At 42.6% G+C, this 24,125-nt stretch overlaps 2 protein-coding genes across 4 annotated transcripts in view; one reads left to right on the forward strand and one right to left on the reverse strand.

Annotated features, from left to right (window-relative positions):
• LOC144308148 (uncharacterized) overlaps positions 1-24,125 on the forward strand; it is a 62,871-nt gene that overhangs the window by 24,059 nt on the left and 14,687 nt on the right. The window contains exons 2-3 of one of the 2 annotated variants that reach the window (XM_077888384.1): positions 1,391-1,449; positions 5,225-5,835. In XM_077888384.1, the coding sequence (XP_077744510.1) occupies positions 1,391-1,400 (10 nt within the window). In that variant the 3' untranslated portion in view covers positions 1,401-1,449; positions 5,225-5,835. Of the gene's footprint in view, positions 1-1,390; positions 1,450-5,224; positions 5,836-24,125 lie in introns of those variants that run through there. The other variant, XM_077888383.1, reaches the window with a different exon arrangement.
• Positions 257-23,094, reverse strand: ATP6AP2 (ATPase H+ transporting accessory protein 2). Of its 2 annotated transcripts, XM_077888375.1 has the most exons (9): positions 22,900-23,094; positions 16,613-16,743; positions 14,818-14,949; positions 8,968-9,063; positions 8,644-8,781; positions 7,573-7,626; positions 6,172-6,321; positions 5,255-5,374; positions 257-1,288 (listed from the first exon to the last, which is right to left on the reverse strand). In XM_077888375.1, the coding sequence occupies exons 1-9, from the start codon at positions 22,937-22,939 to the stop codon at positions 1,094-1,096; spliced, it is 1,056 nt and encodes a 351-aa protein (XP_077744501.1). In that variant the 5' UTR covers positions 22,940-23,094; the 3' UTR covers positions 257-1,093. The 2 variants fall into 2 exon arrangements, with proteins under 2 accessions (XP_077744501.1, XP_077744502.1); XM_077888376.1 differs by lacking the exon at positions 22,900-23,094 and having other exon boundaries at positions 16,613-16,795.

Below are 24,125 nucleotides of genomic sequence, written 5' to 3' on the forward strand. Positions count from 1 at the left end.
TTTTAAATACTACAGGGAAATTTGGGTTTTTCCTACTTAAAGTCTAGTGTGAATTCACCAGATATTCTGTATAAATTCAATAAGAATGGTAATTAAAATGTCTTGTCTTGAAACTGAATCTCAGGAGGCAGCGAGAATAAACAAATGTTAAAGAGACATGAAACCGTTTGTGTAACAGCCAATTCTGAGTAAATACAACCTGCTTTGTTAGGATTTTATAATATAAAATAAATTTAGTATTGAAATGACACAAATCTGGAATCATTATTAACTTTATTTGTCACTCTTTATAGACATTGGTCCACTTCCACATGAAAAGTAGGGAGCATCTACTTCCACTTAATATTCTAGAGAATGACGTACCACAAACCATTAACAGTAACTTACACAGGGGGAAGAGTTATTAAAATAAAGATTTTATAGTCAAGCCCCAAGATGTCCCCCAAATACTGGCTTTTGGGTATCTAATGACAGGTATCTATAACTCCAGTTGTTTTTTTCCAGTTTCTTTTTAGATCAACATAGTATTTTTAATATGCACCCTACGATTTAGATCATCAAACGTTCAGAAGAGGTTAAAAGCCAGCTACCCTCTGTGAATCAGATGCAGTTCTCAATCTCCTGTTTAGGGCTACTTGAAGTTTAAAAACGTTCTATCTTGTTTGAGATATTTACATCAAGGGTAAGACATTTACAAATGGTTCATAGTATAGAACAGCCCAAATGTCATTTTCACCTGTCCTGTGTAAGGAAGTTAAGCGCTCCTAAGTTTGTCTAATAAATTCAGTGCATTTTCCCCCAACATAAATAACACAAGCTATTCTAAATGTTTTACATTTATTTCAGTGCACATTTCCAAATGTTAAATGGAATGAAATTAAATGGTTATATCATATTTGAGCATATCATGGAATCTATACCACACAAATCAATTCACATCAATACTATAATTCACTCTAAAAGAACGTTACAGGCACACGGAAAACAAAATTTCTTTTTTATAAATTTAAAGTATACCATCTACTTTACACTAGAAGATTTAACAGAACAGCCAATTTCCAAACCTCTTTTTTAAGTTTGGCGTAAGGAAAGTTCAATCCATTCGAATCTTCTGGTTTGTCATCCTATATATAATGCTGTCATATCCAGGATCCATGTTCCAGATATTGTAAGAGGTGATAATCACAGCCAAGGCCAAGGCGATCATTATCCAAAGTACCATGTTGAAAACCACCGGATACTCAAGGTTATACTTATATGCGAGGTTATAGGGGCTTGATGGGTTCTTCTACGAGAAAAAAAAGAAAGCAAATCAAGAGGGAAGAATTTTAAGATAGGAAATTATCCCCATTTGGTAGCTCTGATTCATTTATCAAACATTTATTCCTAGGCGGCATTAAGACATGCTTCTACTAGGAGGAGCCAGGAAGGGGAGCCTCCCCGGAAAAGGTAAGCACACAGTCAGTGGAAGCATAAACCAGTCCAACTGCCTCAGAAAGTGTGGTGACCTCACTATTGTCTAAAGTATGCATATCATGTAATCCAGCAAGTCCATACCCTAGGGCAACCTTCTGTGTACTGAGACACATGCACAGGGATGTCCACTTAGCGCACGGAGAATGTGGCAGGTCCACACAACGGAAGCCGTGGCAGTGAGGCCTGACCTACAGCCTGTGTGACTCTGAAAACCACAGCAGGGTTTTCCGTCCACATATAATTCAAATGCAGGCAAACCAAACACTAGTGTTTAAGGATAAATCCATTCCGTGGTTAAGCTGTAAAGAAATCACAGGCATGACTAATGTATCAGGACAGCAGTTACCTGGGGATGGGGACGGTACAGGGACAGGACCGGGAGGTTCAGAGGAACAAGTACTGTGTTCCCTTCCCCACATGCTATATGCTTATGTGTGCTCCACTTAAAATTTTTAATTTTAAAGAGGAAAACAAATAGTTCATTCAGCCACAACTTCATCCTGCCAGGCCCTGGTGGGGGTGGAGTCGATTCCAGGTGTGCGCAGAGGCATTGTTGGGGAAGCTTCGTTCATCCTGGCTGGAGAACAGAACAAGGAGGAAAGCAGCAGGACGAGTGGCTAGAGGCAGGGGAGGTATGGGCAATGTGGTCTTGAGCCTGTGGGCGAGGTTTCAGGCAGGAAGTAAGCAATAGGATCAGGCTTGTCTTAAAAGGACAGAGAAGAGAAAGCAGCCCCAGACCCCAGCACCTGGCATGTTGTGGGCACTTGAACCTTTCCTTAAACTCTTGACACTCTCCCTCAGACTAAAGCAAGATCGTGATCTCAGTGGGAGAGAGGAGCTGGGCATTCCCATGTGTGGGAAGCTCAGAGCAGGAGGCAAACACTAAAGGATTTCACCCTTGGAAACCTCTTTCTTTTTGGGGGTAAACAGGTTCTCTCTTCCTGTGCACAACTCCCTGCACCTTAGGATATTCCCAGGGCTGCACGGCTGGTGCCACAACCTAACTGTAGAACGTTTCCAGTACCCTACAGAGAACCTTAAGCCCAGGGCCTTGTCTCCTGGGGACTGGGGAGATCATCTACACAGAGCTGAGGGGCAGACACCAGACACAGGAGAACGGGGCAAAACAGTGCTCCCAGGGGTGCTGGGTACAAGCCTCCTGGCTCTGAGTGCTTTTGTCTGCTAGATACTGTAGACTTCAGATTATGTGTGTAAGATGTTAATGCACTACCTTGTAGGTAAAGAAAATCCAGTGACTGCCACCTGATTCTGGCCCCTCCCCACATAGACAATAATTTTAGAAACTACTTTCCCAATAAGCTCATTTCCTAATAAACTCCATTTATCCATTATAAATTCCACCTAACACCTCAGAGTAGACAAAGTAATTCACCTCTGCAAAACTGCCTTGCCAAACTCCCAAAACATGGACACCTTCTTCAAACTCTCCAGAGTCACCTCCTATAAAATTAGCAGGCCTGGTGGGGACAGTGGTGAAAGAATCTAGTACTGGAAGGCTCCAGTTACATTCACATCTGCCATTAAAGTATGTTGAGGGGCGCCTGGGTGGTTCAGTAGGTGAAGCGTCTGCCTTTGGCTAGGGTCATGATCTCAGGGTCCTGGGACTGAGCCCTGCATGGGGCTCCCTGCTCAGCAGGGGGAGTCTGCTTCTGCTTTTCCCTCCCCCACTCCTCCTGCTTGTGTTCTAATAAAATCTTTTAAATTTAAAAAGTATCTTATTCTTTTTCTTGACTCCTATTTCTTTAATCAGTTTAAATTGTTTTATAGCCTATATCCATATTCTACAGAAGTTTTTGGTGGTCTAATTGACACGTTAGTAGTTACCTTGCACTCACAGGAAACTGGCTCCCCCTGCCTCATGGTGTTCTGAGTTCACATTTGGGGGCACCCGCTCCACTGTGGCTCGTGTGGAGGGAATGTCCTACCAGAGGTTTTACATTTACTCCTGCTGGGCACCACAGGTCTTACCATCTTGAGACCAGGGTTTGTGTGAATTTCTTGGCCTGGGGCTTCCTAGAACTTGCAGTAAATATAAATTTGAGCCACAAACCCACATGAAGGTGGACTTGTGGTTAAGAATTCCCTAAGAGGGCAGCCCCGGTGGCCCAGAGGTTTAGCACCGCCTGCAGCCCGGGGCGTGATCCTGGAGACCCAGGATCGAGTCCCACGTTGGACTCCCTGCATGGAGCCTGCTTCTCCCTCTGCCTCTCTCTCTCTGTGTCGCTCATGAATAAATAAATTAAATCTTAAAAAGAGAGAGAAAAAAAGAATTCCCTAAGAGACATTCCCATCCCCAACAACATTCCCCAACTACATGGAGCCCAACCTGCCATTTTGTCTTCCTCTGCCAGTGGGCAGATACCGGTTTCTTAGTCTGCCTTGGCTCCCCCAGTTTTATATAGAAGTGTCCATTTCAAACCCTGCCCTTCTGAGGGAGCCAGGGCCTTACTACCACTCTCCTGGTAACCCAACTAGAAATGTTCCCAGGGTAGCCTGCCTACCAGTTTGAGTTCCTCTTCTTTATTTGCTCCTGAAGAATGTATGTCTTGAGAGCTAAACTATACACTCAAAAAGATGTTTATATTTTATCGGTATTCCTAGATGCTCTGTAGTGGGAATATTTTTTGGACTGTCCAGCCTACCATACTTTTTTTTTTTATTTAATTTTTATTTATTTATGATAGTCACACAGAGAGAGAGAGAGAGGCAGAGACACAGGCAGAGAGAGAAGCAGGCTCCATGCACCGGGAGCCCGACATGGGATTCGATCCCGGGTCTCCAGGATCGCGCCCTGGGCCAAAGGCAGGCGCCAAACCGCTGCGCCACCCAGGGATCCCTACCATACTTTTTTTTAAGATTGTATTTATTTATTCACAAGAGACAGAGAGAAGCAGAGACACAAGTAGAGGGAGGAGAAGCAGGCTTCATGCTGGGAGCCCAGGGTACCACATGGTATGGGATCACACCCCGAGCCAAAGGCAGACGCTCAAGCACTGAGCCACCCAGGTGTCCCCATACTGTCTTAAATACAGGGCCTCCTACTCCCTTTAGAATGAAACTATCTCAGATCAGTCACGTCTAGATGATCTTGAATGAGCATTACCTTGGACAGTCTTAAGTCCCACACTGAGATCAATAAATGGGTCCAAAGGGGAGTGTCTCTAGATGCCTGTGTAATTGTTCTAAGCTCTCAAACCAACTATAAATAAGGTTCTTGCCCACATGCTATTCTGGAGTTCCCACAGTGCAGCTCTTGTCTATGCTCACATACACACGTTTTGCTATGGCTGGCACCCTTGCCTAGGACAAGGCTTAAAATCAAAGCATGATGCAGGCTGAAAACTTACAGAAGTAAATCAAATTCTCAGGAGTATACACAGCAGGTCCTGGAAAATGAGAGACTATGCCACACAGACAACATACCTCCAGGAAAAGACTCCACGTGCTGAATCCTCCACTCCCTCACATCAACGTCTGATGTCTGCTTGTAAGAGCAGTATTTGAATTATCTTATTGGCTTTGATAGACTCATCCTTAAATCTTGTATTATCTGATTACAACCCTAAGGAACTGAGCATTGCCTGGCAAAACACATATGCCTCCGTGAATAAGCAATCTAGGTTTTCACTGAAATTGTTTCCCAGATTTACTGTCTGATCGTCCATGCAGCCCACAGGTGATTGAGGATTTAGTGGAGTTTTTTTTTGTTTTGTTTTTATTTTTACAGTTTTGAAGCAGGGTCTAAAAATGTGCTCACCGCTTGTTTTGCCTCAAGAATAGTCCTTGTCTTCCTGACAAGAGATGTGTCAAACGACCGGACAGTCACTAACTCCACCACTGCATTCCCGCCATAAAGGTTGAACATGTCATCTGCAAACTGAAGAGTTACAGACGTTACTATGAATCGCAAACATGCATTTATGAAAATAATGTTAAAGCTCTGTGCACCTATGAGAACATATATCCACCTATTAGCTAACACATCACACAGTCTTAAAGGTTTGATTATGTCAAAATATTCAGAAAAGTGTTAATCTTCAACATATATTCAAACATTTGAAATAAAATTAAGAAGAAACAAGTTGTTGGCATGTAAACTGGGGGAAGGAAGTGGAAAAGTAAAAATCTTCCTAAGGGGTCTCCAGTTAATCACAAACACCTATAAAGTTTAACTCATTGAAAAGCTGCAGGTGAGCAACTCCAAGGGCAGAGAGAAACTAGCACCTATTACACAACTACTCAATGTCTGGTACGGTGCAGAGTGTGCTCCTTCGAAGATTTCATAGGGTTAATGGAGACAGAGTTTCAGGTACCAAAGAAGAAAGTTCTGGCAATGGATGGTGGTGATAGTTGTATAACCATGTAAACGTACTTAATGCTACAGAACTGTACATTTAAAAAGGGTTAAAATGGTAACTTTAACTTACGTATTATTTCACCACAATTAAAAAAGTATTGTGCTGGAGTTATTGATCATTTCCTCTGCTGTCTCTGCCAGCATTAGAGACATCCCAGCACACATCTCTGACCCACTCTACCCTTTGTCACTAAAATTAGAGGTCCTCCAAAGAGGAGACTTCAATCAACAGTACTTCACTAAATAGATTTTTCCACTAAGAGGCTAAAAGTGAAATGGTATTACTCTGACCTCAGATACCCCCATCACTAATTTACCTTTTGCAGAGCATCAACAAGGATTTTGGAAGCGTCTCTGAATTGTTCAGAATCTTCCCCATAATGTTTCCCAATTTCATCCAAACCTGCCAGCTCCAGCGAATATAAATCAGGAGAATGATCCTTGGCCAGATGCTTATGTCGAGACAACTTAGGAGAACAAACAAACAAAAGGAAGTGGGTCATGTCAGACACAGCCACTTCAAATTCTATACTGAACTAAAAACTAGGCTGAACAGAACCATACCAGTGTGCCACAATATACAAATAGTCTAATCTGGTGGCAAACAGAACTAGTTGAAATGGGAGTTTCTGATAAACCCAGCACAAATCTCATTTTTTTTTTTTTAATTTTTATTTACTTATGAGACAGAGAGAGAGAGAGAGAGGCAGAGCCACAGGCAGAGGGAGAAGCAGGCTCCATGCAGGGAGCCCGACGTGGGACTCGATCCCGGGCTCCAGGATCACACCCCAGGCTGAAGGCAGGTGCTTAACCGCTGAGCCACCCAAGGATCCCCACAAATCTCATTTTTAAGAGCGACTGTAAGACTCCTTGAATATTTAATAAAAGCTCTTTAAAAAAAAGCTTCTTAGTTAAAAAACCTCAGATATAAGGGGCACCTGGCTGGCTTAATTGGTAAAGCATATGACCCTGAATCTCAGGGTTGGGAGTTCAAGCCTCACACTGGGCCTACATAGAACTTAAGAAAACAAAACACGCTCAGATATGGGCCAGGGCATGAAAGAACAGACAGCAGGACCAGTTTGATCCCAGGAGAGCATGAGCCATCAGTGCTCAGAGAGCAGTTACCTCACACACGCCCTCCTAGAGCACTGGCCTGGCTTGCCCCCAGCAATACACCTCTAGACTCTCCCAAATCAATCCACTGAAAACTGGGAAACAACCTCAGAAGACAGCATACCAGTAAGTTTTCTTTTTTAGTCTCAGGAGGGCTTTTTTTTTTTTTTTTTAAGAACCACTCTCACACACAAAATATACTACAGGTATATTTATTTCCTTCCTGACTTGGTTGACAGCATTATTAGTCCAAACTGTTATTTCTATTTTAGACCCAAAAATAAAGATACAGGAATTAGGTCTTAATGTCTTTCAAGAAATCAACAGCCAAGTCAGGACTATGGCGAGGGTGGCCCTACTCCCAGGCCTGTGCCCTTGAAGATATATATATATACTATCTCTCCTAGAAGCAGAAATGCAAAATAATTTCACTGTAACAAAAGAGTTCAGAATTCCCATCACCACCAATTTCTTAACTTTTGTGATACCATAAATCTAGGGCAGAATCAAATTTCAATTGGTCTCACTATCATTTCAAGATTCTCCGGAAATGTCTTTTGGAACCAAAATAAATGAAACAAATACTAGAGTAGCTGACTTACCAAACTTGAAATATCATGTAGCACTTGCAATTCAGAAAGAAAGAGCAGATCAACCTTCAGAGGGCCAAAAGAGATAAGCATTATTTTAAATATGCATCAGAGACCTGTATTTCCCATTTATCAAGCAAGGCACAGGATATATTATAAATGTTTAGCGTAGTAAATGATTTTAGGCAACAGTTGTTCTCCATTTGGTAGGTTCATCTCAACTGAAAATGCTCATAAAATCATTTCCTAATAAAAAGGTGATGGGTCATTCTCAGTACAGTGACTACCCTCAATAGCTATATATTTGAAAAAAAAAAAGCTATATATTTGATAAAGGTATGATAACAGAATTAGTTGAAATGGGAGTTTCAGATAAACCCAGCACAGGTCTGATTTTTAAGAGCAGTTATAAGACTCCTTGAATATTTAAATAAAAGCTCTTTAAAAAAACTTGATATAGCATCCAAACTCTTGAGTGGTTTTCCCTCCAGGGATCAAAATACTCTTGACATACTGCAATGAGGTCCTGCCAGTGGCCCAGTCTGCTCACATTCTTTGAATACATTCCACATCAGAGAAGGAAAGATGGCGGGTCTGGTCATCCATAGTAGGTAAAGAGGAGAGACTGCCACAAAGGTGGCATGCTACATGGTAAAGAGGGTGGTGAAGCTGATAGGAAGTCAAAAGTAAGTCCTTCCCTCTACTGTACTGTTGAGAATGTACTAGAAAGAGGAGACAACACATCAGAGATGGCAGTGAATAATGGCCTCTACATAACCAGACCAACAGAGCTCCACCAATCAAGTAGTTTGTGTGACTCCTGTCCTGTCTGCCTTAACTGGTGGCAACCCCTGCAGCAAGAGATTATAAAACTATTTACTCAAGTCACAAAAAAAGTCTATTTGTTCGCGGGATTTGGGATTCATTTAAAAATTACACTAAAGAAGAAGAATCTATGCCAGCAGGAAACTGGCAAAACTTGTCAATTCCTAAAATTCCAAGTTTGCTCTGAAGTCAGGGGGCATAAGACATGGAAAATTAGTAATGATGTTCATGTATTCATTCAATGGCGGCATTTCTTACTTCACTGTTCCTACTCAGAGAATTGAGGGGAAGTGAGTTGAGAACAGAGTTTTCTTGAAACAGGCGGTTGCGGAGCTGTCGTAATGTTACAGAGAGATCTTCAAAAACCGAGTTTGCCTTCCCCACCATATACACTCTCTGCAAGAAGAATCCAAAATTTTGTTACAGTCTGCACATTAATTCCAATATACAGAGTATGTATAAAATATATATGTATATGCAATCAACAGAGAACATATATACAATTTTTCATAAAAGTAGTTTTAAATTTTCATTAAGGAAAGCTTATCTTTTAAAACACCTTAAATAAAAACTATCACTTACCTCCTCACTGGGAGCCAACTGCAAAACTACAGGAGTTTCTTCAGAAAATAGGGAGTGAATGGAATTTGCGACACTGTCAAGACTAAAAGGAACTGCCTGAAATTTAAGAGTAAGACCAATTATCGTCAGAATACAAGGGGTAAGAGAAACCATTCAGCAACAACAAAAGAGCCTTAAAAGAAAACAAAAAAACCCCATCATTTATGGAAATTCAAAAGACCCAAAACATTTCCAAACACAGCCTTTCTGAAGGAACAAAGCAGGCCCTAGTGGGCCTCAAGTCTGTATCTCTCATACACCTAGATGGGAAGTAACTTGCCAACACGAAGGACACAACACTTGTAAAATTATCATTTCCTGGTGGTAGTTCATATATTTTTAAAAGGTTTTTAAAAATGTATTTATTTGAGAGAGAGCGAGCACAAGCAGGAGGAGTAGAGGGAGAAGCAGACTCCCTGCTGAGCAGGGAGCCTGATGCAGGACTCGATCCCCGGATTCTGGGATCATGATCCAAGCTGAAGGCAGCCAGGCGCCTGGTAGTTAGTGTATTTTAAGCAGCAATTCATTTGATTTCAATATTAAGTGTGTTACAATGAATGCACATTCTATAATAAAGTATTAACTTGTATGTAAAAGAAGGTCAGAAGAATTTGAAGAATTAAATTTCATTGGAAGAGAGCTAGACCTCATTTTTCATTTCAGAATTTTAAAAATACTGGATTTAGGGTTTTTCTCTAGATAGACTGAAGACTCAGACAAGGCATATAAAGTATGTCACAAGAATTCTGAAGCCTCTACCCTGAGATCACATGATACCAAATTGAAATAACCAATTGTAGTAAAAATCTACTTTTTTTTAAAAAAATTATTTATTTTTAAAGATTTTACTTATTTATTCACGAGAGACACACACACACACAGAGGCAGAGACACAGGGAGAAACAGGCTCCATGCAGAGAGCCTGACAGTCCCTGGGTCTCCAGGATCACACCCTAGGCTGAAAGCAGCACTAAACTGCTGAGCCACCTGGGATGCCCAGTGTTTTTGTTTTAATAGAGATTTTTTTTTTTAATTTTTATTTATTTATGATAGTCACACAGAGAGAGAGAGAGAGGCAGAGACACAGGCAGAGGGAGAAGCAGGCTCCATGCACCGGGAGCCTGACGTGGGATTTGATCCTGGGTCTCCAGGATCGCGCCCTGGGCCAAAGGCAGGCGCCAAACCGCTGCGCCACCCAGGGATCCCTAATAGAGATTTTTAAAAAAGATTTTATTTATTTATTCATGAGACGGGGGGGCGGGGGGTAGGGGGGGGGGAGAGAGAGAAAGAGGCAGAGACATAGGCAGAGGGAGAAGCAGGCTCCATGCAGGGAGCCTGATGTGGGATTTGATCCTGGGACTCCAGGATCATGCCCTGGGCTGAAGGCAGGCACTAAACCGCTGAGCCACTGAGGCATCCCTAAATGGAGATTTTTTTTTTTAAATGAGATTTCTTACAGTGATTTTTTTTTCCCCCAGTGATTCCCTCTACTATTAAATGGTTAGTGTTTTTAAGTAGCAAGTTAATGCTAACATGGTACAGACAGAAATAAATATGATTCATCGCTGATTAATTTTGATGCTGGAATTTCATCTAATTCATGATACTATTAACTTATTTTAAGGGAATGCGAGAGCTGTGACTTTCCAGCCTCACTTCACCTAATGTAATGGCACTTGTTTCAGGAAAGTTGAAGATTAAAGGTAACACATCCTTAGCAATCAAATTAGAGAAGCTGCTGAGTCAGATGAGAGCCAAACTGTGAAGGAGAAGAAAAAAATTATACAGAACACGAAGCTCAAAAAGGAAAAAACTCATCTGCTTAAAATCTCCTATTTTCTTCTACTATATTAGAAGGAGATGTGTGTGTGTCCTGGAGAGAATGAAATTTCTCTATCTATAGGACTTGAAATTCTAATGAAAGGAGCTAATCAAACAGAAGCTTCATTGAGGATTAAGGGTAATTTTTTAAGATTTTGTGGATTTTGCCCTATGAGCCTTGTATTTCATTTACCACCTACTGCCAGGAAAAGTATTAGCAGTCAGGGTCAAGCAACAACATGAGCTCTTTTCACATTTTGTACTCATGTAAAATGAGGCTAGTCTTAAAAATCCTTAGTTTTTGACTGCATGCATATTAACATCTTAATAGCATTTTGGATTTTTATATATTTTAAAGGGATCCTCAACAATCATTTTCACGGAAATTGCATTCTTAATAATCTTATTACTAAGATTAAAATATTTTTAAAATCTGCCTTTTGGAGCCTCAGTGTCCATCGAAAGATGAATGGATAAAGAAGATGTGGTATATGAATATAATGGAATATTACTCAGCCATTAGAAATGACAAATACAATTTGCTTTGACGTGGATGGAACTGGAGGGTATTATGCTGAGTGAAATAAATCAATCAGAGAAGGACAAACATTATATGGTCTCATTCATTTGGGGAATATAAAAATTAATGAAAGGGAATAAAGGGAAAGGAGAGAAAATGAGTGAAAATATCAGTGAGGGTGACAAAACATGAGACACCTAACTCTGGGAAACGAATAAGGGGTAGTGGAAAGGGAGGTGGGCAGGGGGTTGGGGTGACTGGGTGATGGGCACTGAGGGGGGCACCTGGTGGGATGAGCACTGGGTGTTATGCTATATGTTGGCAAATTGAACTCCAATAAAAAAATAAATAAATCTGCCTTTTGATTTTTACTGTTTCCTTTCATTTATTCTGAAATTCTTTCAGTTTCTTTAGCTCATTAATTTCCGATCTTTTAAACTAACACATGCATTTAAGCTATAAATTTTCCTTTCCCTTTTTTTTTTTTTAAATTTTCCTTTCCTTACCACCTTAGCCGCACCTCACTATTTTTAAATATATGGCACCATTCATTGATATTCACTTCCAAATAATTTCAAAACTTCCACTGTGATTTTCTTTTTAACTTTTGAATTATTTAGTAGGAGTCCATCTATTCCAACTAACTTTTCCTGTTGATTAAAAACAATTTTTTTTTCAAGAGATGGGGCACCTAAGATGGCTCAGTTGGTTAAGTGTCCCACTCTTGATTTCGGCTCAGGTCATGATCTCTGATTGGTGAGAACCAGTAGGGCTGTGGGGGAGGGTGTCCCACGCTCAGCTGGGAGTCTCCTTCTCCCCCTCTCCCTCTCCCTTTCCCCCCAGCTCCTATGCTCTCTAAAATAAATAAATCTTTTAAAATTTTATTTATTTGAGTGAGCAAATGAGAGAGCATGAGCAAGGGGAGGGGCGGAGAGAGAGGGGAAAGCAGACTCCCTGCTGATCCCAGACCTTCGGATCAGGACCTGAGCCATGACCTGAGCCAAAAGCAGACACTTAACCGACTGAGCCACCCAGGTGCCCATAAATAAATCTTTTTTAAAAAATTTTTATTTATTTATGATAGTCACACACACAGAGAGAGAGAGAGAGAGAGGCAGAGACATAGGCAGAGGGAGAAACAGGCTCCATGCACTGGGAGCCTGACGTGGGATTCGATCCCGGGTCTCCAGGATCGCGCCCTGGGCCAAAGGCAGGCGCTAAACTGCTGCACCACCCAGGGATCCCACCATAAATAAATCTTTAAAAACAAATAAATTTTTTTTCAAGAGTCATATAGAAAAAGGATTATACATACAGTTTAAAGATATGAAGAGTTCTATTAGACTATGAAAAATAAAGTTTGCTCCATTTCTCATTCCCAAGGCCCTCACTTTCAAACCGTTTCCTTTTCCTTTTGCCACCATTTCTAAATATGTTTAGTTACTACATCTTGATTTTTCCATTTTAGAGATCATCTATTTATTGATTATAGAGAATGAGGATTTAGCTTTCTTGCATCACCAACCACACAGCCCTATCCCCCGCTCCATACATGCTGTCACCTTCCCAATAGTCATAATTTTCATTGGATCTATCATTATTATGATGATATAAACTGTATTCTCAGCCTGGCCTTATACTGGACAATCACTGCTTTTGTTTTCTTTTTAAAGATTTTGTTTATTTATTTAGAGGGAGAGAGAGAGAGAGAAAGCATGAGCGGGGTGAGGAACAGAGGGAGAAGCAGACTCCCCACTGAGCAGGGAGCCTGATATGGGACTTGATCCCAGAACTCCGGTTCATGACCTGAGCTGAAGGCAGACGCTTAACCGACTGAGCCACCAGGCGCCCCACAGACCATCACTGCTTTTTGGTTCTTGCTTTTAGTGTCTAATGGGAATGAGAAATCTGCTTTCTACTATCATTCCTTATGAAGACAAAGGCTTTTCTCAAATATCTTTTAAGATTTCCAGTGTGCTTTAAACCTGAGGGGTCATCTATTTTGTTTTTATCATTTCCAAATGCATTTTTATTTTCTTATTATTATTTACTGAAGTATAGCTGACATGCGGTATTGTATTAGTTTGCAGGAGTACAACATAGTGATCTGGTATTTATACACATTATGAAATGATCCCCATGGTAAGTCTAGTTACCATCTGTCACCAAAGTTATTGCAATATTATTGAGTGTATTCCCTATGCTGTACTTCCCATTCTCGTGACTTTTTTATAACTGGAGGTTTGTACATCTTTGTCCCCTGCACCTATTACCTCCATCCTCCCCACCCTTCCAAATACATTTTTTTAAGGTATTGTTTTGTTATCATTTTCAGATTTAACTGCATTGTGGTCAGAGAGGGTAGTTTATTTGATATGAATTATTATTTGTTGAGGTTTGCCTTGTGGCCTAGTACATGGCCTTCTGTAATCATGTCATGTGTGCTTGGAAATAATTTATACTAGACCACGGAAAGTCTGAAAAATTCCCCCCCAAAATCATATAGACCAGTCTTACAATGCCATGAAATTAGAAACTGAAAAATTTAAAAATATTTGAAAATAACCCACAGGTTAAACACTTCTAAATAACTCATGGGTTAAAGAAATCACAAGATAAATTACAAAATATTCAGAGGTATCAATGAATGCACCACATACCAAAAATGTCTTCTACCTGCCTCAGTTTCTTTTTATCCCTTCCTTGAACCTCCTCACAATTTTAACATATGTATTTTAAAATCTCCTTGAGATTGGTCTGTTATCTGTAGTTCTAAGGGTATGAATTCAATTTGTTGCACCTGCAGACTCTCTCATGGCATTTTTTTTCTTGCAAGTGCTTTGTGAATTACTCCTCTTCAATTTTTTTTTTTTTTAATCAAAGCAGCCCTGGGCTGTGGAGGCATCCGTATGGGGTGGGTCATGTGAATTTGGGGCACACCACTCTGCACAGCCCAAGCCTGGGATTCTGATTTCTCTTAGGGGACTCTTTGGGTGCCACTGCTCAAGAGTGGTAAGCCAGCTCCTCTGGTGTGTAGCTCTGGGGCAGCTGGGGTTTTACTAGTCCCCCTTTTGAGAACAAGACAGCATTTCACAGCCCCTGGGTTTCTGTAAGAAACATGAAGCTCTGGCTCACCACTGTAGCTTTTGAGCTTTCTATGCCTGTCTGGCAGCTCTGTGTATCCCTTGCTTGAAAATTCAGCTACACACATGTTTTAGTGACTTCTATGTGCTGGCAATGGAAGGAGGGCCTCTCACGATAGCTCATCCAGCCACACTATATGAAAAGCCAGTGAAGGAGTAAGTGAGCCAGCAAAACAGACTCCAGTCTCCTACTTACACAAATAATCAAATAAAATTCAGAAGGGAAAGTGACAAGATAATGCCCAAGAAAATGTGGACAAGAAAAGTGTGCTTCGAACATAATTCATAATGACAGCTCGACAAGATTAAAAATGGGTGAATACTCACGTTCTCCAAAGGGTATGAAATGACACTGCCTGGGGGTAGAGCGAGTTTGTCCACTCCCTTCACCATCACCATAATGGTAGCCCGAGGACGATGGAATAGGTCACCCACTGCAAGTCCTGGCCAAGAAAGGTCCTAGACATTGTAAAACATGAGACAGGGCTTACTTATCCACTCCAGAAACCACCTCCCCAACAACAGATACTAAGCAGAGTCAAAGGGTTCCGGGATAACACTGGCAATGAAAATTCACAGGGGAGGGGGGGCGGGCAGGGGAAGCAAATGTTTTAGGCAGTAGTTGCAATCTCCTAACCAGGGATGGGGATGATTTCGACCTCCTTCATATTCTTAAACTTCTACAGATCTGAAACAACAAAGTCTAGTAGTAAGTCCTCCCAAACCTTTTGTGGAAGAAAGCAGACAAGTAAACAAAATGTAGGTCCTCTTCAAATTCCAGATTACATACTCTTCTCTTCACAGAACCAGGGGCGAATCCCCACTCCCTACCCCATCATTTGCCCTTACTGACAGCATGGCTTTTCTCTTTCATAAGGACACAGCAAAACTGCCATTTAAAGTCTTCTCTTTAGACTAAACTCTTCATAAATAAAATCCCTCTTAAAAGCAGCTCATGTTAAGTTACTAATAATCACTTCTCAGGGTTATTATGACAGCCAAGGGTAGTCAAATTTAAGTCTATAAAGAAGTAGGTACAAATTTCATCCTTAAATGTAAACAGCCAGTCTTGTTCCCATAAGGAACTCGGGACCACCCACAGGCCCAGTAGAGAGGCAGCTCCCTTGCAGGGTTTCAGGCTTCAAGGGAACTCAGGACCTAAGAGGAGAGTCCCTTTGAGTGACAGGTGATGTCTAGAGACCACATCAGAAGCACCAGACTTAGGAAGTGGGAAGAGAGAGCAGACTACATCCCCTCTCTCCATGCCCTTAACTGAGGACCTCTCGTGACAGGACCTACACCCCTTTCACTACATCATGGCAGCAGCCAAATACTCAACAGCTTATGGCTTCACTGTGGGAAACCAAGGTCCTAGGCATTATATTCCACAGCTACTGACCACACTACATTCTTAAACTCCGGCAAGACGCATGCACATTTTATCATTCATAATAAATTGGAATAGACTGCACGTTTGTGTCTCCCCCAGGTTCATGTTGAAAGCTATCCCCCAGTGTGATAGTATTAGGGGTAGGCCTTAGGGAGGTGATTAGGTCATGAGGATGGAGCCCTCACAGTGAGGTTATTAATGCCTTAATAAAAGGGACTCCAGAGAGTTCTCACCCTCTCCCCACCCTGTGAGGACATGAAAGAAGTCAGCAGTCTGCAAATTGGAAGAGGGTGCTCACTAAGAATCTGACTGGGCTGGCACCCTGATCTTGGACTTCTCGCCCTCAAAACTGTGAGAGAAAAATTTCCATTGTTTATAAACCATCCAGTCTCTGGTACTTTGTAACAGCAACCCAAGCTAAGACCTACATCTACTGTGTACTGACAAAAGAAGTAAAACTGTGAATCCTATTAATAGGACAGATGCATTCTCATATACAAAGAACATCACTACTATGAATAATCACATGATTAATGATTTATGATGATTTGGTTTCATAAGCCAAGTTTGTAGCACATCTCCAAATCTTCCCGACTACAAATAAGTTTTACCTTTTGTAATCTCTACTAAATATACCTATGTTTGCTTCTTGGTTTCTTGGGCTATTGGCAGAAAAATCAACAAAAATACTTTTAGAAGCAGCTCCCAATATTTTTTCAAAAATACACATACTTCTTTAACAGAGAAGCCCATGGACAATGCAGCCACATCTGGGATTCGGTCTCCTGGTATAGGCCAATTTCCATCTCGGAAAACAACAGACCCTGGTGATCTTAATATACTGAACTCGTTCCCCAAAACACCTGGAAGAAAACAGATTAATAAATGAATGATGAACATCATAAATCTCTTACGCCCATGTAGAAAATTATTAAATATAAAACTTGTTTCCAAAAAATAAAAAATAAAACCTGTTTCCCCATTCTCCACTGACTTAGCATACTACATATTATTGAACAAAGTGCTGAATCCCAAACATCAACAAATTCTTTTTCAAAGTATTGCTCTAAGAACCCAAGTCCATACATTGGGTTGTCACAGAGGCACAGTTATGAAACACAATTCTCTCAATGAGCTAGATACCTTCCTGCAGGTGGCCCTTAAACAGCGACATTTGGCACATTCAGCAAGAGTTAGAAATCAGTGGCATGGCTCCAGAATTTCAAAAGCAAACAAGGGGCGCCTGGCTTGCTCAGTCAGAGGAGCATGCAACTCTTGATCTCTAGGTAGTTGGTTCAAGCCCCACGATGGGTGTAGAGATTACTTAAATAAAACTTTAAAAAATAAAAACAAAAAGAAAGCAAAACCCTGGCACAGACTAAAAAGGAAGAAACTTGAAATCTCTAAAGTATTTCTGCCATCCACCTTCTCTTCAAAATGCAAATTAAGACTCCTAGTGTTTCACTCTAAAAATTGAGCAAGTTAGCATATCTTCAGATAGAGCAGATCTCTTTTTACAACCCATAAACAAACCTAGCAAAATGAGGACTGTCAAAGGTGAGTGGAGGGGGGCCCATGTTACTAGTCAGAATATAAACACTGCAGACTTTAGAAGTAGTATAGGAAATAGTATTTCCAATGGGTTTATCAAGAGGCTGAGAACAAGTATTCTGTAATAATATAGCCAACAAGTCTAGGGGTAGGGAGTCTGAGATTAAGAGGCAAAGGATGAGAATAAAAGGACTATGTGATAAACCCTTCAAGGATGAGGTATCTGGCTTCTTCAGCCATTCTGTGTTAACCTAATGATGTCTAGCTTAGACAAGGACAAGTAACTTATGGAAACTTTCAGATTCCTATGAAATATTAGCTCCAAGTCCAAAACAAATCTTGGCCATGCTTACCTAGTATGGGAAAATTAGACTTTAATAAAGCATCACTGTTATTCTCTTGACCTAAGGAAAGTACCACTTACAGGGTATGGGAATAAAGTTAGAAGCAACAATAAATGTTTTGGTGTTGCAGTATTGACAGTAAATAAAAGGCCTCAGGATGGTGCTGATACAACATGAAGAGTTATGAGTTTCAATTCAGCGCAGACCAGAGCAGGATTTCCAAAGTGTTCTAGCCAAAGGCAGGTAGAAAAAAAAATTAGAATGGTATGGCTGTCTCTAACTGATAGACATCTTGGTTCACTACACTAGTGGTTATTGCAAACGCTAAGGAAAATGGGGCAGCAAGAGACCTGTACTTTCTAAGTATCATACACATTTAAAGAACCTTGTTTGGATCTGGAGATAGTCCTGTTTTGCAATAGGGCCCTATTCACTCAATCCCAGCAAAGTAAGCTCTACTGAATTATTTTGCCCCAACACTGTAGGTAGATTCCCCGCTTTGGTGCCTGCATGACAGTCCTTCAGGAGCCTCAGACTATAGAAAAACCTTACAGCTGTGGCCTAGACTGAGAAACTGTTGCCTACTCCAGATTTCTCCTGGATACCTGACAGGAAGTCTCCCCTTCTCTACCAGAATATAACCAGTCAAGGGGGACACTGCCTCAACTTACAAACCCAACGTTTGCCAGCAGTCATCTTCACTGTCCCAACATTCCAGTCCCCTGAAAAGTTCTTCCTTGTACTCAACTGAAATGAGCTTCCCAACTTCTTGCATCTTATCACCCCTGATTCAGTCTTACTAGATAACCTCATTCCTGGATTCAAAAGAGAGCATAGGAATCCTGCCCACTGCCTGCTTCCTCTCCGCACTATAAATTTATCAGCGCCAGCTCCCAGGCTTATCTCCTCTCTTTCCAGATGCTGGCAGGGCTGTCCCTCATCCAGGCTGACATCACCCCCGAATTCAGCCTTCTTAGGAACCTTCATTCACTCACCTATTAGTCATTCAATGTTCATTATGCCACTATCCTGGGAAAATGAGGATCAGGAGTTAGGTGGCTATATGGTTGTAGGCACAAAAAGCTGGCCCTGTAAAAATGTAAGCTCCATGAGGGCTGGGATTCCAGCTTGTCTTGTTCACAGAATATCCCTGGGGCTGAGAACAGTGCCTGACAAATGGGTGCTCAAGAAACAGTTGCTGAGTTCATGAGTGAAGCCATGCCTCATGCTACCCACTTCCCCCTTTCTTTTTTTTTTTTTTTCCACTTCCCCCTTTCAACCGGCTCTTTCACTTCAGCATAAAAATACACTTTAAGTGCTCCCCTTCTAAAATGACAACCACAAAACCCCACCTCTACCAGCCTCTGCTTCCCTTCCGAGGAAAGGTCCTGGAAGAGCCACCAATCACCATCACTGCTTCTTTACTTCTTCATCTAACACTACCATCTAACCCACAGCTACTGACCCCACTGGGCCACCGATGCCATTTACCAAATCCAAAAGACAATTTTCAGCCCTTGTTTTATTTAACTTCTCAAAGCACCAATCCTGGGTAACTCTCTCCTTGAAAATTTCCTGCTTTGAGATGCCTGGGTGGCTCAGTGGTTGAGCATCTGCCTTTGGCTCATGTCATGATCCTGGGATCGAGTCCCACATCCGGCTCCTTGTGGGGAGCCTGCTTCTCCCTCTGCCTGTGTCTCTCTTTTTTCTCATGAAAAAAAAAAAAAAAATCTTAAAAAACAAAACAGAAAATCTCCTGCCTTGGCCCTCATGAAGCTAGGGCCCCTGTTTTGTTTCCACCCCCCTCCCAGTCCCTCTGGTAGTTTCCCCTCAGTTTCTTTCCTTTCCATCCTTTAAAGCAGCGATGTCCAATTTTTAAAAAATTAATTTATTTATTTACTAAAGATTTTATTTATTTATTCATGAGAGACACACAGAAAGAGGCAGAGACACAGGCAGAGGGAGAAGCAGGCTCCATACAGGGAGCCCGATGTGGGACTTGATCCCGGGACTCCAGGATCACACCCTGAGCCGAAGGCAGACGCTAAACTGCTGAGCCACCCAGGTGTCCCCTGTCCAAACTTTTTAGATTTCAATTCTTTTGGTACAAAATTTGACAGCAGCCCCAATATACATATATTTATTTATAAAGTACACACTTGTAGAATAGACTGTACATTCATAATATATTACAAAGCACACAAAACCAGAAACTTTTTAAAAAGGATGAGCTATTTGTGTTGTATTCTTCCCACTGTAATGATGAGAAAACATCAGACAAACCTGAATTGACTGATATTCTACAAAATATCTGGCCATTACTATTAAAAAAAAGGGGGGGGGGCTAAAAAAGCTACAAATGGAAGTTCTAGTACCCTCTTCTGGCATCCTAACAGATCACCGAGCAAACTCTACTTTTGAGATCTGAGGGCTCTGTTCCTGACCCTCACTGCTTTCCTAGTCTATATCCCTCTCCCTGGCCGAGCCTATCAACTCCTCAGGCTGCAAACGCCAAAAACACTGATGGCTCCCAGACTTTTATTGGCAGCCTAGATTTCCCTGGAGCCTTAGACCTACATACCCAACAGCCTGCTAATAAGCATTTCCTTCTAAGTCCCACGGGTCCTTCAAACTCAACAGGTTCCGAACTGAACTTACCATCTTTCCACATGCTCCTTCTGTATTCTCTATCTCGACACCATCTTCCAAGGCAGCTGCTCACACTGGTCATCTTTAAATTCTTCCTCAGCCCCACAGCCAATCAACCATTGAATTCTGTCCATTTTTTTTCCTTATCTCACAAATCCTTTTCCCTCCAGGTCAGGTGCACACTCCCGGACCCTTACCAGGCTTCCTAGAACTGGCTGCCTGATTACCTGTCACACTATTCCCTGGGCCAGCTTTTCTAGCACCTTTTCAAAATACCAGTGGGTTTGTTCACCTATCAGCTTAACCACCTGCACTTACTGCCCAGAGCTTTTGAGACAAAACCTAAAACAGAACACCCAAGGAACCTCACCAACCTTACTTCCTGGGAGCTCTCCAGCTCAATCCTTATTCATTCCAGCCCCACCAAACTATTGGCTCTTTTGCTCATATCTCTGCTCGTACACAGGCCATTCTGTCTAAACTGCCTTCCCCCACTCCAATCTTTTCCACATATTTGCCAATGAAGCATCACCCCCCACAACAAAATTTCTATCTCCCATTTTGGGCTAGAGGGGGAGTATCCTTTCCCTTTGGGACTCCCACGGTACTATGCTGTGATCGATGAACAGTGGATGGAATCAATAAGAGAAGAACAAAATAGGTCCTACTTTTGACCTCTGGGGCATCACTGGCCACATCAAATCCCTCTTCCACATGACACTGCTTCAAATACCACCTGTTTGCCCTTGGCCTTCCCTGTTCAAGATAAACATCTGAATTTTTTTTTTCAAATACTCCTCTTGACATGGTATTCATAACACTAGTTCCCTTCCTCTAGTCTCTCTCTGGTTAACACCATTTTAAAGGATTTACGTTTTTTCTCAAATAGAGAAGTCTAATCTCTTGGAAATGTTTTCCACTAAATCACATTTAGTCATTGTGGAAAATAGTAATTTAACCTCATGTGACAAGACCAAGCAATGCAGAAACTGACAAGGTCAAATTCTTAGTCTGTATGAACTATACTCTAGCTAGGAAAGCATGTTCAAACCGTGTACAGAAGCAATTACTTTGCTTCAGACCAAAAAACCAAAAAAACCCTAAACCTCACTGAACCAAACTAATTATTAGTCACAACATTAAAAGATGGGATTTCAACAGATATTCAGTTAAATCACAGTATCAAAGAGAAGATTTTTTTTAGATTTCAAAAACTACATTTCAAACAAATAAAAACACCCCTCAAAGTAACTTACTAGATAGATCAGGATGACCCTTCCAGAGCCAAAAGCAGAAATGAAAGGAACAAAAGAACCCTAAAACCCTGGGAGTATGAAAATAATTATCAATACATGACCCCGAGCACATCTCCAGGGATGGAGATGATTTCAAGAACGTCAGATTTCAAGAATGCCAGTGGTCTATACCCTCGTGTAGAAATAAACCACCATTCCAAAAGTGGGTGAAGCCTCCCACAGATTTGTAAGCTATAGGTTTTAAACAGACAGAGCCCAAGTTGTTCTCAATCTAGCCTTTTGTTTGCCACTGTCTGAGCCCCCAGTCCAGGTCCCCATCATTCCTACGCAGTAGGCGCATTTCTGTCACTTGTGCCACAACACACACAACGGAAAGACCCATGCCTTGGGGCCAGCTGATTCGGGTTCAATTCCAGCTTTGCTGCTTCCTACCTGCGTGCTGTTGGTAATGGATTTAGGCCTGATCGCCCTGTAAAACGAGGATGATGTCCTCTTCTAAGGACTACTGTATAATTAAACGAATTACATGATACACAGTAAGAGGCCAAATATTAGCGGACTTGGTGAACACTTGGGAACCTAGGTTCCACTCTGAAAGCTATCATTTACTTGACATGTGACCCTAGGAACGTGACTCACATCTTAGTTTCCAAATCCTTAAAATGGAGAACCCTGACAAACTACTGAGAGGTACTCTGAACTTGCCTTTAGAAAGAATCCTACAAAACCAGTTACTCCACCTCCAACTTCTGTATTTGAAACACGTAAGGGAATAGAGGGGACTTCACCAATTACTGATGACAAACGCTGGAAAGGAAGACACCAGAAAAATGCCAAGAAACTGACGCAGCATCTGATGGCAGCTCATAAGTCGGCCTTCCCTTCCTCGCCGAGGGCTGCGGTCACAGTTAATTGAGAAACGCATCCCGGTGCCTCCGGAGCCGGAAGAGACCGGCGGCTGGACCCGGGGCCGCGCCTTCCTGGAAGAGGCGGAGGGTGGAGGCCGGCTCAGGTGCCCCCACGCGGTCTGGCCCCGCCCCGGCGGCCCTCCAGGCCTCGCCGCCACAGGTCGGTCCGACCAGACGGCCGAGAGGGAGGCGGCTGGGGCGAGGCCGCCGCCGGGCACCCGCACTGCGGCACCCGCCCCGCTGCCGCCCACCTGGGGCCGCCCCCCGCCCCCCGGGGCTCACGGCCACCTCCAGCGCGCCCCGGCCCTCACCCGCCGCCAACAAGGACAGGAGCACCACGAGCGCAGCCATGGTCCCGCGGTGGCCGCAACAGTGCAGGGCGGCACGGACGGGGCCGACTGAACGCGAGCGACCACCGCAGCGGTACGGGGTGACGCGCTCCGGCTCGTCCCGACTCCTTGAGACCTCCCCGTCGTCGTCTCCGCTGGGACGGCTGCCGCCTTCTCCGCCAATCGCTAGCTACGTCGCGGCCTGCGGGAGCGACGTAGTCCGAGGAACGTCGGCCTCGTGGGCGGGGCCTAGCGTGATGGATGGAAGGCCCCGCCAATGGTAGACAGCGGTTGGAGAGTCGGGCGGCTCCGCTCCCCCGGCCCGTGACCACCAGTCACGAGACGGAGCGTAGGGCAGGGGGTCGGGGACTTGGGGGATGACGAAGCCTGTGGAAGGATCTTGAGTGCCCACCGGATGGGGCTGCCTCCCAGGTGCAGACCCCTTGGCCGATCTCCAGTGACGGTGTCGGGGGTGTCTATCTTTCCCGGTGGCTTGGCTCCGCCCAGCTGGGGTGCAGCTGTGGAAGCTGCGGAGCTGGTTTGGATTTCGTTCTAACAATTGCACAGATGCTGAGCACCTGCTGGGTGGAAGCCAGGCGCCTCGGGGAGCCCCTGCCCTCTAAGCAGGAGTGCCAGATAAAATATAAGACGCCTAGTTAAATTTGAATTTCAAATGAATCACGAATACTTTTTAGTAGAACTATGTCGTGAATATTTCATGGGACATGCTTATACTTAAAAAGTATTCATGGTTTATCTGGAATTCACATATGACTGGCCGTCATATATCTTGATTTGTTTAATCTGGCAGCCCTATCTCCTAAGACTCTCCTATCCACCAAGAATGTGGGGCCAAGAACGTTAATTACTTCATCCATTCGCTCAGTGTTAGGTGAGGGCTAGACCTACTAATTAGACCAGGATCCTCTCTTCCAACTTTTAAGTCTTTTGGCCTATGATATATTTTTTCAAATTTAAATTTTAGTTAACGTACAGTGTAACATTAGTTTCTGGAGTAGGATTCAGTGATTCATCACTTGCGTACAATAACCAGTGCTCATCATGTGTATTTTGGAGTAGTGTTGGAGTCTGGAGCCTATGACCAAGAAAGAATTCTTGGGGTCTTCAGTCCAGAAAGGTGTTTTTTTTTAAAAGCACAGGAACAGGACCTGTGGGTCCTGGGCAGAAAGAGCTGTTGCCCTGGAACT

Source organism: Canis aureus, chromosome X (genome assembly GCF_053574225.1).
Source record: "Canis aureus isolate CA01 chromosome X, VMU_Caureus_v.1.0, whole genome shotgun sequence".
In the NCBI taxonomy this organism is placed as follows: Eukaryota; Metazoa; Chordata; class Mammalia; order Carnivora; family Canidae; genus Canis; species Canis aureus.